Source organism: Struthio camelus, chromosome 20 (assembly GCF_040807025.1).
Source record: "Struthio camelus isolate bStrCam1 chromosome 20, bStrCam1.hap1, whole genome shotgun sequence".
Taxonomy (NCBI): domain Eukaryota; kingdom Metazoa; phylum Chordata; class Aves; order Struthioniformes; family Struthionidae; genus Struthio; species Struthio camelus.
The window spans coordinates 4,949,166-4,965,918 of NC_090961.1; the positions used below are offsets into that span (position 1 = coordinate 4,949,166).

Consider the following 16,753-nt stretch of genomic DNA (forward strand, 5'->3'; position numbering starts at 1 on the left):
GGCAGCTGTGCCGGCTTGGTCACCGAGGGAGATTTTTTCCTTAAATCGTGGCTGGGATGGGCGCGTTTCGGCCGGCCGGCCGGTCGCAGCGCCCTTCTCCGCAGCGGCCCCCCCAGCCCGCGGCCACGCTGCGCGGCCGTCCGGGGGGGCTGCTGCCAGGCCCGGCAGCACGGCTCGCTCTCCCGCACCCCGCCGGAGCTCAACAGCCACAAAGCTTATTTATTTATGTATTTATTTGTATTTTTCAGCTGTTTAATGGAGTCATGTTTCCTGCCAAAGGCTTTGTCTTTCCCCCCGCGTCCCTCCCCCCTTTCTAAATCCCGTCACAGAGGTATCGTTTGTCCCTGTCCCTTGGCATCTGGTCACGTTAAGACGCCTGATCCCCCGTGCGGGGGCGTGGGAGGAGGAGCGCGGCGGGGGGCCGCGGCGCGGGGAGGCGAGCGCCGGGCCCCGGCGCTGCGGAGCGGCACGCGCGGCAGCCCGGGTCCCTGCTTCGGAGGCAGCCGGGAAGGCTTGCGGGCTGAGCCCGAGCGCATCGCTGCCCCGTGCCTCGGTTTCCCCCCGGGGCAAACGAGCGTCTCCCCCCCGCCGCCCCGGGGCCACGCTGGCTTCGGGCGCGCGGTTGGGAGGCACAATAGCAAACCTCCGCGTTTTCCTTCTGGGGGCGGAAAGCAGCATTACTCAGAGCCGGGATTGCTAATAACACACTAATAATAGCGCTTTGCAGCTCCGGAGTGCTTGCTGAACTCTGACTAATGAGCCCTACCAGCCCCCTTGGAAGGCAGACGTCAGGGCGCCGACGGGCTTGGGGGCGATGCCGGGAGGGCGGCCGGATGGCTCTCCCGCAGCCGCGGCCCCGTCGCTCACCCGGCGGGTCGCACCCCAGCGCCGTGAAGCGCCGAGGCTTCGGCCGGGCTTTCAGTCCCTCTTGCTCTTGCCCAGGCTGACGGGGACGGGGGAGGCCGGCCGAGGCGCCGGGGCAGGCGGGCAGCGCGGCGCGGGGTCCCGCAGCGTCTCGGTGACGGTGGGAAGCGGCTGCTTCTCCCATTTGCCCTGCAAGAGAGGTGGGTGGCAGTGAGAGCACGCGGGGCGCGGGTGCCCGGACCCCTCCTCTCTCTCCGGCGTTGGGAAAAATGAAGCGTCCTTTAATGCGTGAAGTGCTTTTAAGCAATACCAGCGTGTTTTCTCATAAGTCATTACTAATTACTTGCGTTGCAGAAGTGCCCACGAGCCCCCACTCGTGGAGCAGATCGCTGTGCACCGTGCTGCACAGAACCACCCTGACGAGGGACTTTCTGCCCCAAAAAGCGGTACCCACCAAACCAGACGGAGACAGCTCGAAGCAGTGAGTCCTACCAACTGGCCAAGCTCTCAGCCCAACCCTGAAAGGAGCTTTTTTAACAGGCATGGGCACATGGGGTGGCTTTGAGGTGCGATTCGCAGCGTGGTTGTTACGTGCGGATGCTCCGACCCCGGAGGGATGCAGCAGCCGGGGTGAAACGCCGCGGAGCGGAGCCGGGCAGGGCCGTCCCCGCGGCCGGGGCTCGAGGTGCCCAGAGCCAGGATGAGCTCCAGCTCTGCAAGGAACAACCTGCCAGATGCAGACACCACTGAGGGCCGAGCCCGCGGGGCAGTATCGGCCTCGGGCATGACTCGGTGGCCCAGGTTAGCGAGACGCTAACAGGGGCTTGCAGCAGGGTGCAAGAAAGCAGTTCGGTGCCAGCAGAGCAAGGCTGAGCGATGCTTCAGCACCGCTCCGGCTGGGCTCCGGCTGCGCCTTCGTGGGGAAACGTCGGAGACAGGCTGAGCTCAGGTTTGAGCAGAAGGAGGGAGGTCTGGAGCCGAGAGGCAGAGCTGTGAGTCATCAGCAGGAGGAGGAAAGTTGAATTTGTTTTCCGATGAAATTCCTTGCAGTTTGTCAAGCAAAACGGGCCGCTGAGAGCTAGCACCGGGAAAGGCCACGGAGAAGGAGGCGTCCTCCCGGCACGACGCGGGGAGCAGTGGGAGAAGGGCAGAGCAAAGGAGAGCGGCTGCCGCGGGAGCCGTAAGGGCTAAGAGAGCGGCTAAGCACAGGTGGCAACGCAGCAGTCGCCCCCCACTCACAAGAAGCCGTCGTCGCTGCCCCGCGGGGCACCCCGTCCCCACAGGCCCCCCTGCCCCGGGCATCCACACCTCTCACTGGCCTCTAAAGTCCGTGATTATCCCGGCTACCGCCTACGCTGGCTGCATTGCAGCAAAGGATGGGGAAGAGTTGGGAATAAAAGGTGAAAGGACGCTCCGCTCCGTTGGATGCTTTAAATAGCCCGGGGTGGGCTACGCTCTGCAGGCAGGAGAGGAAACGGTGTTTCCCATGAGCAGGCAGATCCGCATCGTGGCTGGCAGGGGACTCCTGGCTCCGGTGCTCAGGACACCACAGGGACGGGGCCCGCTGGATCCGGCCACGCTGGCCGTACGCAGGATGCTCCTGATCCCGGCCCCGTCGCGTGGCGCCCAGCCCCGCTCCATCCCTGGGACCAGCCGGGCCCTGAGCCGCCTGCTCCTCCTGTCGGCTAGCGCTTCTCGAACCCCGTGCTGACACCTCGCTCCACGCTGTCGTTTTGGAGTATATCGAGGGCATTTTGAGTGTTTCGATGGTTGTTCTTTTCAGTGCTTGTGTGAATAGAAATCTGAATATAGCGACTCTTCCAGTCCCCGTTTTCTGCCTGCCGGTGTAGAAGGGGATGCATGGGGCGCTTGCACAGCACCCCCGCTACAGCGACTCGCCGGTGTCACCTTGAAACACCTCTGTGTGAGAGGGGCTTTCACCAAATAATTAACAAGGCCGAGCCCTTGCAGAAATCTAGCCAGGTTCGGGATCACTGCGCTGCAGAAACGCATAAGCTGCACTAGAAGCTGGTGCCGTGCTCTTAACAGATACGCTGTGCAAGAAACGAGATGTCTTAAGATGTCTTAGACCCTGCTTGCTCTAAAAACACAGCCAGAGCAGGAGGGAAGCTCTGGCCCCTTTCTCGTGTTCAGGAGCGTGTTGCACCCGACCCGCTTTGTGCTGGCGTCAGCTCTGCTCGGTTCAAACCTCTTCCCAGCTGCCCCCCCCAGGCCCCTCCGAAAGCAACAGAGCTGCCTGCGTCAGAATTAAGAGGCAGAGTTCATACTTCATCCGCCGCACAAAGCCTCTGTACCGCCGCTGTGCCCGCACCGGATGGGCCCGACGGGGAGCGGAGAGGCCCCAGCGCGGGCACGGCTCAGACCCAGCAGTACGGACCAGGGGACTGGAAGGGTTTCTGCCTGCTCCAGAGCCGACTTTGCTAGAGGAGTTTTACCAGGGGCGAAAGCTGAGGGTCTTCCTTGAGATCAGCTCCGTGCCCTCCCTGTGCTGCGGTGAGCGCTGAATCCAGAAATAACTTACCATATAAGTCACACTTCCATCACACTGATAAATGGCATCAGGAACTGTTGGTATTCATCATCATCATTGTCATGATGATCACTGCTGCGCCTGGTTTTTCTTTAAAGATCCCACAGGACTTTAGCCTTCGGCTTTGCTGTATCTCCGTGTTTGGAGATTGCACAGATGCTGCATGTAATGAACTCGTTCTGCTGGGACCTGATGTAATTTGCCAAAATCCTGAAAAGCACCTCACCTTTATCCTTGTCGTGAAGACATCTCTACTTTAAAGCTCAGGTCTGCCCTGAGAAATAAGTCTCAAAATTGCTTTATGCAAATGCGTCTCCTCTAATTGAATCTGGCCGAGTACATCGAGACTGCGCTCGTGGCTGTGGCGTATTGTTTTAAATGCCAGGCCTGTGACGGGCTCTAAAATCTTGCTGACGTTGTAGTTCCCCAAGACAGCTCAAAACTCCCTGCTCAAGACACTGCTTGTGGCAGCAATGTGCTAAGCACCAGAAACCTTCCTATCTTACTGGGGTCGCCCTGCGCGGGGGGAGATGCAGTTCCACTGAGCTGCTTTTTATCAATCGCCTTGAGTTTTGCTGTAAAGTGTGTCAGAGTTTGGTTTCAAAGTTGTACATACCGGGAACCGGACAGCTGAGGATTTATTGCAGTGCATCGAGATGGGCGCAAAGCCGTAGAGGGATTTGAGCACGTCCCTGTTGAACGTGTTCCAAGGGACAGAGGCAAACTGCTGTGGGACGGAGACCTGCGGGCACGTGCAGACCTCCTCGTCGTTGAACCTGGTGCAGGAGAAACGCCAGATTGAAATGTAGCAGAGATGTGCTGTCCCCTTTCAACACCGGAGGCATCTAATTCCTCCTTGCTCGGAGCTCAGCCTGGAAAGACTCCCAACTCAGCACATGACAATGGGGAGAAACCAGCTCAGCACAACCAGCACCTCCACGGGGAAGATCTGGGGCGACCTGGACTCCCTGCAAGTACAGCACCGTGCTGTGCAAGGTCAGCATCTTGTCCCTCTCGTGATGGGGGAATGAGCTGCAGCCTGTTTCTCCGGCAGGGATATCTGATGACTGCCTTGGAGTATGAGATAGCGTCTCCATGTAAGTCTCTCTTGCAGTGTGTCGTGCATTGCATCTTGCAGGGAGGTCCCTCACCTGGTGAGATCTCCCTTCCCAGTGTCTTCCACTATATCCCCCCTTAGCAGTTGCATCCGTGGGGGAAAGGGGAGGACAGGAATCCTCTTTCCCCCTGAGCCCCGGTGTTCAGCCCGGACTCACTGCTGCGGTCACTGAGCGCCCTGCAACCCGCACGGCCTGCACGCCCCTAGCACAGCAACTGCACAGCCAGAGCTTTAAACCCCCCTTTTCAATCCTTTCCCAGTATTGCTAGTGACTGGTTTGGCATCGATCCTCCTGCCTTCACCGCTGCTGTGCAGGGGCTCGGTACCTGTTGACGAGGTTGAAGTATCTGTGCAGGTAGCCAGGATCCACAGCGCTTTTGCACAGCTCCAGCTGCGTCTGGGGGTAGTAGTGCACGTAGTTCACACACATCTCCTCCATGATGCCAAACCCGCCCTGCCAAGAGAGGCACACGTGCCGTACGTGCCGCCGGGGAGCTCAGCCGCCGCATAATTTGCCGCGCGCCCAGGACCCCACTGCATTCTGCACAAGCCGCACAGGCAGCGGGAAGGTTGACGGGGCTGCAAAGACGCAGCGCGCACCCCTGCACGCACGCTCGCCCGCCCCTGCGGGTGCAAGGGGTCTGCAGCACGCTGCCTATCTGGCCATTTATGCGAGGGCAGGCATTCAGGCTCGCTTGCATAGTTCATACTAAAATGCAGATTTTCTATAATCCCGCTGCTATATTTAGCTTTGTCCCTGTTGATGGTACCTCTGACAACCTCTTTCTCGCTGCCTATGTAAGAAAATAATACGCACTGTCAAAAAAAACGCCACTTCTCTTTAATTACAATTAATACCTGGTTTGTGATGGGAATTAGACTGACACACGCTACTTTTCAATTAGCACCTTGGCATCCCAGCTGCAGGCGGCAGAGCCTAGTGGGTTCACGTCATTACCACCCTCCCTCTGCTTTCTGGCTCTGAATCAGCCAGAGTTTATGCGCTGCCGACCTTGCGAGCCTCCCAACCTTGGGCCTAAGTGAGCTGTCTAGTTGGTCCCAGCCTTTCAGCCATCTCAAACTGAAAGGCAAACGCACGAGAGCCCCCACGCACCCGTGCACGCGCCCTCACTCACCACCGTCGCTCGGCTTCTGTCCTCCGTGTTGTATGTGCAGGTTGTGATGAGTTCGTCACCCTGCGAGTTCGAACAAACATGCGATTCTGTTACACAGCAAAGTTTTCCATCTCAAATCAGCATGTTTTGGGATCGGCAAGTTCATGAGGGCTCGGGACTTCCCTCCCAGATCTCTGCTCTCCGCAGCAAGTTAAAATAGCATCAGGCAATCTGCTTTGCCAGCCCGCACTGGCCTCCAGGCAGCAGGAGCACCCTAGGCAGGTTCCCATATCCCAGGAATGGTGGTTCCTGCTTTCTTCCCTTTCTAAGGATTTCTGAAGGGCTGACGCACCTAAAAATGCGCATGGCAATGTTTTGAGTATATAGTGCCCAACTTGATAGCACGACTGCGGCTCCCCCTCGGTGGACTGTGTTGGGATGCAGGTTGCTGTGTGGCTTGCTCAGCCTGCAGAGCTGCCCGGGGAGGCGACCGGAGCACAGCCCTGGGTAAGATTTCGGCAAGTGCCAAGGCTTTTGGATGGCCTCCTGGGGGGTGACTGCTTCCATAGGCGCTCCCTGCTTTGCAGCCTGGTCCTTCCTCACCCGTACAGCCCTGCTCACGCCTGGGGCATGTTCAGTCTTTGTTTTACCCCTGTAAAGGCCTAGCATCAGCTCTTTGCTATTTATTTACTTACAGAGCTGGCAAGATGCAAATATGCACTTTTTTTTTTTTTTTAAGTAATGACATATTGCAAGAAATGGTTTGGGCTTTTTTCCCCCTCCAATACAGAAAAAAAAAAAAAGCAAAAAACCCCGAGTATGCCTTTGCTTATTTGCAATGCAAGGAAATCCTCTGGCTGCAGGCACTGCCCAACCTCTTCCCCTGCTGCCCCAGGTGGAAAAGGACATCTCCTGCACGGGCACAGCTCCAGCTGCGTTCACATCACCTCCTGAGAAGCCTCTCTGATAGGGGCACAGGGAGCCCAGCTAAACGCTTGGCTAAAAGCTGTGATGCTGAATCAAAGCTAAAGATGCTAAATTTAGCTACAGGCACAGTTCAGTTGCCCACACACTGGTGAGACATGGGCCCTGGCACACCCAAGACATCGCACGGAAGCGGCGGATACGACCCGGAGCCTGTGGGAGCCCCGTGTCCTTCTGCAGCCCCCCAGGAGGTCCCAGATGGCACTCGCCGCCCCTGCGCGGGCAGCAGCCAGCCGGCGAGCCCCGCGGGATGCTGCTGGCAGCGGGCTCCCCGCCGAGCAATGAAGCAATGTCAAGGATTCACAGGTTTGTTTAAGGGCTGCTGGCAGGTCTAAGCCTCTGAGTCAGGGCAACGTCTTGAGCTATTTGGAAGCTGCCACGGTTTTTAGAGCCACTCACCGGAAAAATGGGAACCACCTCCTTTAGCATGCGGATTTCCTGGGAAGAAAGGAAAGGAGCTGGGTTAGGACTGCCGTGGCTTGCTCCCACATGCTGCACCCTGGGGCACGGGCACTGGATCAGCCCCACGGGTGACGTCCACCCGGGTAGCCAGGAGACCCCGCTGCTCCCTCTGGACCCCAGGGTGGCTGTACCTGGAAGTGAGGGCTGTAGTGACTGTCCGCGTTCACGACTTGCCGCTCTCTCCCGTCCCGCGCCAGCACTGTCACCACTTTCCTTCCGGCCAGGTGAGTGTGGAGCTGCGAGGCGAAGATGCGGATACCCGCAGCCGGCAGCGCCTGGAGGAAGCAGCGCTGCTTGAGCCTCTGTGCCCAGCCGCTTCCCTCTCCCCTCCCCGGATCTCCTTGTCTCTCACTTGGGACCGGCTGGCCCTTCGCCGGGCTCCGAGCACACACATAATGGGGCTTTGGGGACTGCTGTAGAGTTGGGGAAGCTCAGAAGCCAGCTTTCTGCAGAGGTACGGACGATCAGTCCCCTGTCAGATTGAATTTATGTGTTGTCATGCCCTAAATTAGCAGAAGCAGCTGAGCTGACTGCTGTTTGCTGCCTTGCATTTGTTGGCGGTAGCACAGATGCTTCCTTGTGGGTAGGCCCTACAAAATTATCCACTAAAACTTCCTTGAGAGCAGAGTGGCTGTTTAGAAAACATACTTGAGAGCTCCTTGGAAAGAGAGGCAAATCTTTGCGTTACACACGTCTAGGCATGGTGAGTGCAGCAATAAGTTTTCCTAGATGGGGAATGGTACTCCTGGGAGCCGGAGCAGATGGCTCCCGAGCAGAACGGCCTTCGAGGGGAATTTGGCATGTCCCAAGCAGCTGGGTAATGCTGCTTGGCGTTTGTTTTAAGTGGTAGGTTTTTCCTGCCAGCATAACTCCAGGGTCCCCTCACTGGAAGGGGCTGGAAGGGGTTCAGGGAATCTGAAACTGTGAATTTGGGGCTCTGTGCTCCATGCTGTGTCTCCGCTGTCTATGACCTAGGAAAGGCCATTTACAACCCTTCTTCTCCTATGCAAAGGCAGCGCAGAAAGGATATGCTCCATGCAAAGGCACGGTGGAGGCACCAGTCCATGCAGGACCTAAAGCCCCAAAGTGCCAGGTTCGTGCGCCGCCTCCTGCACTCGCAGGCACATCCTGCCCCAGGGATGCAGGCCCTGGTCATCCCCAGTGTCGCCCGCCCCAGTGCACTCACCAGCTGGGTGCACTTGTCGGTGCAGTACCCCGTCAGCAGGAACTCGGCTTCCCCCGGGGGAATGGCCATCACTGGTGTGTAGACCAAGCCGAGCTCCATTATGCCGGCATCGTGGCGGCGCAGGGTGGCTGTGTAATAGAGGCGGATCCCCGAGGAATCGCGGCGACCTGGCAGGCGAGAGGACAAGGCTGCAAATCACGGCGGGAGAATCAACTGCTCCTGGGACAAGGTCAGACGTGAAACATTTGGCTCTGCTGTAGCGAGTTTGGGGAGAGGTACTCCATCCTCTCGCTTGTGGCTCTTTTCCCATTTGCTGTTCTGATTATTTTAAAATCCTGGATAAGGCCTAGTCCCCTAGAAAGGTCACCAACTTAAGGCCAAATTGCTCCCAAGAGAGAGATGAAGGGAGTGCCTTTGGAGAGCCCAAAGCAGGAGGACAGATCTTGAGATGCTTTGAAGAATTCCCTCAGAAATACAGGTCATTGCATCTTCTTCAGCTGCACAATCTGTCCAAAAACTAAGGCCATGCAATTAACTGGGGGCCTGGCAGGAGGGGAAATGCCTATTGGGCAAGTACCTCTTGTATTTGTAGAGCTCCTGGGCTCTCTTGCATTTTAGGTCGCTCCATTTAACCCCACTAACATCCAAACACAGTTAATGAGAGCTGGCGAGAGCCACGTGCCCGCTTTGCACTCTTGGCTGATGCTGACCGCAGGGCAGCAAGGGTGGGCAGCAAGTTCAGCTGTGAAGCAAAACCAAGCTCTGGCTCCTGTTCGCCACAGCCTCCTTGGAAAGCAAAGGGCAGGCTCAGTAGGTCAGGAGGGGTTCAGACTTGTTTTGAACTCCTGTCTCTGGGCTGGAGCCAGGCAAGGAATAAGAATAACTGGGGAGACACTATTGGTTAACATGCAAAAGCAGATAAATTATGAAAGACATGAGCTTCGTATTTATAGACGTGTTTCTTCTCGAGTTGCCGAATGTGCTATGATTGATCAACGGTACATATGCTCTGGTCTCCTAAAAATATACTTGAGTAGTCAAGAAGTTACTTGATTTTATGTAAATGAAGAAACTAGGTTGTTTGGAATGCTTTTTCCCCTCCCTTTTTTTATAATGTGTCTCCTGACAATGTTATCAAAGCAGGAATACCACTAAAGCAATATCTAAATTTCCCCATCCCCAGCCAGGCTGCTGCTGTATTCCTGGTGTTTTTGGTACCAGTGTTGCTTTGGGCTCTGAGCTCAGGTCCACCATCACCTTGCACAGGAATCAGGGGTCCATGACACTTGGCCAACAGCCCCTCTAAAAGCTCCACTTTTGGTTCTTTTCTTGGTTCTTTTGTTTTATTTGCTTAGAAAGTTCCACAGGTCATGCCTGTAAGACTGCACAAAAGTAGGAGGCTTCAGCTCTGTGTTACTCACTTACCTTTGAACACGAGGGGATTGTGGTAATGAATCTCAAGACGCAAATATCTGGAGGAGCCTGGACCGCCGAAGGCAAGACCTGCTTCTTCAGGATAGTAGAAGGCCTGCAGGCGGAGGGCGGGGGGTGTTAGGGGAGCTATTTTTTCTGGGAGGAGGCTGACAAGGCATGGAGGGGAAGTCTCTCGGCATAACTGTGGGCATGAGCGTGGACTGGGGACACGGCTTGTCCCCTCCATTGCTTTGTGATGGTGAGCTGCTCTTGCTCGGAAGCTTCTCTTCTTTCTTCAGAAAGCTTCTCATGTGCCCTGTATGGACATGTAGTGCCATACTGACCAACATCGGGGGAACTGCACCAATTTACAGAGATGAGGGGCTGGTCGGGGAAGAGGTGGAAATTCAGTCGTAGCTGGGGGGAGGATGGGAGCCTACACAGAGAAGAACCCAGATCATGGCAGAGACCAGGGTTGGGGTAGCCCACATGGGGAGTGCTCAACCTGGTGGCCTGCTCCACCATGGAGAGGACAGGGAAGGAGAGGGAGATGGTGGCCAAGGAGTGATGAGTGTGCCTGGTGCGGGGGTCCCCTCCTGCACCCACCTGCGCTCCCATGGCCCATGCCGCCAGCACGTGCCTGCAGAAGTTCAGCCGATCTGGCTTCATCTTGGCGTCGCAGGGCCCATTGTAATGGGGGAAGCTATCAAACTCCGCTGCACACTGGAAGACTTCCATGTGGTGGACAAGGGCCTCGTTGCCGGCTGTGATCACAGGCTCATACTGCGAAGCGGGAGATGGGGAGACGCATTAAGATCCCTCACAGACAGCCTGTCTCCAGGGGCTGCTTCCCTGCTCCGGCTACAGGACCAACTCAGAGTCCACCAGAGCCCATAGAGAAACAACCCGTCCCTTCCCTGCAAACGGATACGTCTGATCAGCAGAAGAGCTTCCTCTGTGTTGTGACAACTGCGTCCTTTGCCAATTTTGCTGGGCTGAGGTAACCTCAGGGACATTGGTTTTTCATATGGAGGGTCTTGGACACAAGAGCTCTACCTGCAGCTCTTGAGTTTCATCTCCAGCTGACAGCTGCTCCACGTGCAGGAGGCAGGGGATTCGGTGCAGAAAGGGTGATTTCAAACCCACTGGAGAAACAGCTCTGGCTAAAAGCGCCAGCTGTAGGAATGATCCGCAGCAGCGGGAAGGTATCAGGAGTTATGCACTTTTTACTTACACACAGATGATTCACTTCACACCATCTGTTGGAGAGAAAATCCTCCCTCTGAGTTTTCCTTTGCGGCGTTGTCTCTCCCTTATAAAGCGCTAAGCCTTCGCTTTGGTTCCCCTTTCAGGTTTTCCCTCTTCCCCTCCCATGGTTTGGGCTCTGGGTTTGCCAGGCCACCTGCGGCACCATCCCAGCTCCTGCTGAGCAAGGCTCTCCAGGTGGTGGGGCAGGAAGGCCGGGGGCACCCTCCAGCCGCTCCAGGTGAGAGGCTTTCCCCATCCTTCCCGAGAGCTGGGCTGTCCCGAGCCCCTCCCCAGCCCCGTTCAACAGCCGGGCACGAAGGCACATCCCCACCACCATCCTGCCGACAAGCCCTTGATTTCAGCTTCTCGCAGCTGACGTGAGGGTGTTGCTGCCTGGTGGCATGGCTCTGGGAGGTGGTTGGGACCCGGTGGCAGGGAAGCTGTATCGGTCCGAAAGCCTCTCTGGGAAAGGGCAGGGAGGAGGTGGACTTTGCAGAAGGGCTTTGGAGCCCATGAACATGACTGACCCCCACATCCTGGCCCCTGGCTGAACCGACAAAGGACGTTTCTCCTTTGAGGGAGGAGGAAGCTTGCTGAGGGGCACTAGGAAAAACAGCCCTCTTTTCCTGCATCTTACCATGATAATGTGATGTTTGGGGAAGCTTTTTGGAAGCTCTGCCATGTAGCACCAATAGGTTGTTTCCTGGCTGGGAATGACAACATCAGGGGCTGTTATCTCCATGGTCTTCATGTCACTGGGCAGTTCAGGGACACTGATGTTGGGCTTTAGCAGTTGCACCCTCTGCAGGCCCCTGGGGATGGCGGAGGTGTTGATGGCGTGCAGGGAATGGACCGGCTTCTCCAGGATCCCGTAGATGAGGTGCACGGTGCCATCCTGAGGTGAGAGCAAAGTGTGTCAGGTAATGGCAATGTACTATTAGCACCCGTATTGCGGGTATATATATCTGTGGACAGGCCCTGACCCCTCTCCAGATGAGAGGCCATCCTGAGTTCACCGTGAGCAGAAGCTTGGAGAGGAAGAGGGGAAAAGAAACTCATGAAATCCTCCCTTCCTTCCCAGCCTCTGTCAGAGGGATATGGCAAGAAGGTCTGATGAAAGGCTACTGAAAGCTAGCAAGGGTGCCACTGAATTCAGTGAGCTCTGGACAGGGGATAAGAAAGAAAGGAAAAAAAGAATAATTTTCTCTTAAAGGACTGGAGAAAAAAGACCTGCAAGTCTCTTCCCATATCACATAGATTGTTTTCCTCCAGGTTTCTCAGTATTTTGGCAGACAATAGAAATTTCTCACCAGGAGACATGCTTTTGGAAACTATGAATAAAAACTCAAGGACACTCCATGCCCACAACGGCTTCAAAATATCCTGTCCATCAAAGGCTTTCATCTGAAATGAGCCTGGTGTCAACTCCTGCTCCTCACCCAGGGCCCCTGGGCAGCCCGTCCTCGGCTGAGACCTTGTTGCTCTTTGATCCACGCTAGGGATGTTTCCCTCACCTCCACTCTTGCAGAAGAGCAGTGAAAGCAAAACCAGAGAGATTTCATTGAAAAACTCACGAGCATACCTCAGCGGCTCTATTTACTCTACCTTAGCTCCAGCTCCTGCTAAAATTCTTCTCTTCATTTCCACCGCCCCTCAAGCAACACCTCTTTGTAACATGCCAAACACTTGGCTCCAGCCTGCAAGCTGGAGCGATGCAGAAGGGTATTTATATAGACCTAATACATACTTAAGAGGAGCGGAGGATGCAAACCAGCTAAAATCCACATAGTATAGAGGTTTATAAGGGGTTGTAAATAGATCATGCAAAACATTACTCATATCCCTGGGATGATTATCTATCGCATGCTTCCTTTCTGCCCCAAACAGCATGAAAACTTGCTGCTCTACTGGAAATGCAGCGCAGGTAATATGATATAATATAATGTAGTATAATATAATATTATATAATATAATCATGTGGACTCAGGGTTTGGAGCCCTTCTGGGTGTCACTGGGGTGAGGAGAGACCAGCCCCAAAAGCTGGGCTGGGGGCCAGCAGCGGTGGGTGCTGCAGAGGGAGAGCGATGCTGTACCTCTATAAGGTAGTCCTTGGGGTCACAGGTGCTGAAGGCTCTTCGGAAGAGGAGGTAGAGCCCCTCAGGGGCCCTCTGTGCCTCGAGGAGCTGGTAGTCCTGCTGGGAATCCATGTGGAGCCGCCCCTTCTCATCGCTCCAGGCATCCTGCAGGAGGAAAGCCACCGTGGTGAGCAGGCACGCCAGGAGGCTTTGCTGACTGAGGCCAGTCCCAGGCGCAGGAGCAGCACGCAGCAGCGCCTGCTGCTGGAGCCACAGGTCTCTTCTTGGTTTGCCCTCCAAGGTGCACCCTGGCCTGCATCTTGGAGGCCATGGGCATGCTTTCTGGCAGTCCCATACCCCGTGAAATGTATGACCCAGCATAAAAATCCTACTTAAAGATGTTTAGGGGTTGAGATGCATTTGGGGGAGGTGAAGTTGATGGGGTGAAGGAAAGCCTGCAGGGGTATGAGATGTTGCATTGGTCTGCGTGCTTGGGGTTTATGTGGCTGGAGAAACTTTCTGGGGAGAGGGTGATGGGTTCTCCAAGATCCTCAGCATAAAGCAGCTGCTCTCTATTTCGGATCAGACCCTTGATTGCCTGTAGCGTTGGCCCAAGAGGTCACTGCTCCCTTTTAAAACCCTTATTTTCTTGTGGCCAGACTCTGTCACGCTTCCCCAAGCAGTTCCCCTGAGCCCAGCGAGGCCTCCCAGAAAAGGGCTCTCGGTTAATAATGGTGACAAAGCCTCACCAAGAAGCAAAGCAGTGGATTAGTCCAGTGTTTAAAGAACTGAAGGTATGATCTATAAAACCCTGCAGGAATCTGGGGCTAAAAGGGAACAGTGTCGTTGTCCTGATCCTTTTCATCTCCTGTTGATGTCTTTTGTCTACTGAGAAGGAGAGGAGCCTAAGAGCTACCTCGCTGCATGTATACCAGTGGCATCACTTCTTTTATCTTGGCGGAAAAAAAGGGAAGAAAAAGAATAAAGCATCCTGGCATCATCTCAGCCCGAAGTATGGAGTGATATTTCTAGAACATATTGTCCTTAGAGGGGGAGAGTAAAATCAGCTAGCTGAAGCTAGTGTGGCATTTGTTTTTATAGGAGTATGTTGTGCAAATTAGTCTTGTAGTACATGGGGAGGTTAAGCAAATTTGGATCTTTTTAACAGCTGACATACTTATCCAGAAGAAAGGCTGCTGAGAGAGAAAACCAGGACTGCAGAGATTTACAGAAATCTCCTTGCAGTATTTAAAGGATGCTGTTCAGCACCCACTGAAAGAGAAAGCCAAAACACTGCACGCATGCTGTTTAATTCAGCACTGTTTGTCTTTCGGGAAACACAGGAACACAGATTAGAAATGATCTTTTATGTTTTTTTAACATGATGCTGTGAAATACTGTAGCATTTGGGTCATCACACATCCTGAATGGCTGGTAATTAGCAGGAAAACAGTACAGATAATAAGCCCTCCTTTTCAGCCTTTCATTATACTGCAGATCACATTGCGGCTGATTGTGAAAGAATATATTTTATGGTTAATTTCAAGGAAGTATAGAGGTACAAATTTAACTTACTGGAAAGCCTCACACGGGGAAAGATGTGAATTGCTTTCTGCCGTGAAGCACAGTTGCAACCAGCCTAACCTGGTGGTCAGGGGGTAGGCAGCTGCTGGAGAGCACAGGATTAGCTGTTGTATCTACAGCTTCAGTGCAAAGATACATCGACAAAGAACCTAGTAAAATGGACTGTGTGCCAAAAAAACAATAGTTTTCAGTTGCAAAATCAAATAGCAAAATTTGAAATGAGTTTCTCCCCCTCCCTATTACCATCAGGCGTTTATGTACTGCCTATATACATTTGTGTGCTTAATTTCTGATAACACTGTGCTGCTAGCAGTCAGCCGTCAGATTGTATTTTCCTGTGTCGTGTTATCTTTGCTGTAGCTTCAAGTGTGAGCTATTCCTGGCTTATTGATGCTGGCAGGAGCAGACTTTCTGCATGAAAACTTTTGCACTTTCTCAAAGTCTTTAATGGGAGCTTTGGTTAATTTTTAATGTGGCTGACAGAAGTGCCCGAGTGAACCAAGCTACCGATGCATCCTGCTTTTGTGCGTGTGTGTGTGTATGTGTGCACGCGTGCACTGTGGCTGTTATGCACAACCACCTGTTAGAGCTCTTTGGAGATAAATGTAATAAAGTCATCCAGTTTTGATTCCACTGTTAGCCTCCCTGAACCAGTACCGTAACTTTTCTCCTCTCTTCTGCGTTTGAGATCCTATACCCAGCTCATAGCGCAGCTCTGATCTGTGGATCCCTCGGGAATAGAAACCATGAAGCCCTTCTGAGCTGCCTCCACCTGAGCAGCGCAAGCAGGCCAGGAGACGGCGCTCAGCAGCATGCCGAGCCATGGTCCAGCTCCGTCTTCCCAAACCACAGGCCAGACTCACCCACTGGTTGGTAATTCCCGGGGAAGAAGCCCTGAAACCCCACGAGCAGCTTACCCCGAAATATGAGTTGTGCCCATCACTCCAGAGCACGGCCAGGTCCGCGTTCTCGAACTCGCCCCGGTCCGACATGCCGAAGAGGAGCCCAAACTTTGGGTCCTTGACCAAGATCTGGAAATGCACCGCTTGCTGGGGGTAGCTGACATTCCAGGATAGCTCGAGCAGCCCCCGGGGGTCCAGCGGCACCTTGTAGGGAAAGTAATTCTCCTGGGGAGCCGTGCCTTGCAGGGCCACCACCAGGACCACCAGGAACACCGCGATCATGGTGAAGTACATGGACGCCACCTCCCGCAGCTTGAAGCTGGGACAGGGGCACGGCTTGCTCCTGGAGGTCTGCATGCTGGTGAGAAGGACACCTGTGCGCCGCGCTTTTGCCATTTATGCGCTGGCCCTCCTGGGCAAGCTGGGTAAGTGAGGCTTTTTAATTGCATTTGCTCGTTGGGAAATTGGATTGTGGTATTGACCCCCCCTGCCATCTCCTCCCTCCCACCTCCTGGCCAAACACTTGTCATTCTCTGTCTCCCCTTAATTGGCTCTAATTGCACATGGATATTATCAATAGCAATTGGACTCGACTAGGCTGATGTTATTCGCTCTTAAATCATCCTTAGCGGCTCGAAAGGGCTGTTCACCTGCAAGCTGCTCCTGCTGAGCCCTGCACGGCCACGCTGTGCCCTGCTTGCTTTGCCAGCTGCCCAGCTCTGCGTCTGGCCCTGCCTGCTCTCTGCGGTGCAAACTCTCTGGCATCGTCCCCAGGAGCCTCGCGAGCCACAGTTCCAGGGATGACATGATTTTATCACTTCTGATCTTCTCCTTCGGCCCTGATCCTCTGACCCCTTTCAGGCAATCTGTGCTGATTCGGTTAAGATCCTGGCCTTGCCCACCCAACTTGGGACCAAAACTGGGACAGGCTTTTGAATTTGGCCTCTTCCTCCTCCTCACATCCCGGTGGCTCATGTCCCTATTTTCCTTGTGTGTACATGCAAACACCGAGCTTGTTTTTCTCTGCATGTGCACCACTCTCTAATGACAGCTTTACTGTAAATCATTATGTGTGACAACCCATTCCCATCGTGTAGATAATCTCCCTCCTTGTTCCTTGTGGGTCTCCCCTGTGTCCTTCAGCCTAGGAGCACTTGTTGGTGGAAAGGCAGCCAGACCCAGGGGATCCAAGTCCCGGGTTAGCCGCCAGACGGATGCAGGGCCCTGGTCCAGGACCCTGCCCACGCTCTGC

At 54.6% G+C, this 16,753-nt stretch overlaps 1 protein-coding gene across 1 annotated transcript; it reads right to left on the reverse strand.

The window, feature by feature from the left end:
* Positions 1-797: 797 nt before the first annotated feature.
* Positions 798-16,158, reverse strand: DBH (dopamine beta-hydroxylase). The gene is given in 13 exon segments (XM_068914833.1): positions 798-1,053; positions 4,032-4,191; positions 4,859-4,986; positions 5,669-5,728; positions 7,031-7,069; positions 7,225-7,368; positions 8,280-8,446; positions 9,705-9,807; positions 10,299-10,475; positions 11,578-11,835; positions 13,034-13,180; positions 15,517-15,876; positions 15,879-16,158. Coding segments are annotated over 13 exon segments (2,031 nt in total). The 5' UTR covers positions 16,032-16,158; the 3' UTR covers positions 798-918.
* Positions 16,159-16,753: the final 595 nt, after the last annotated feature.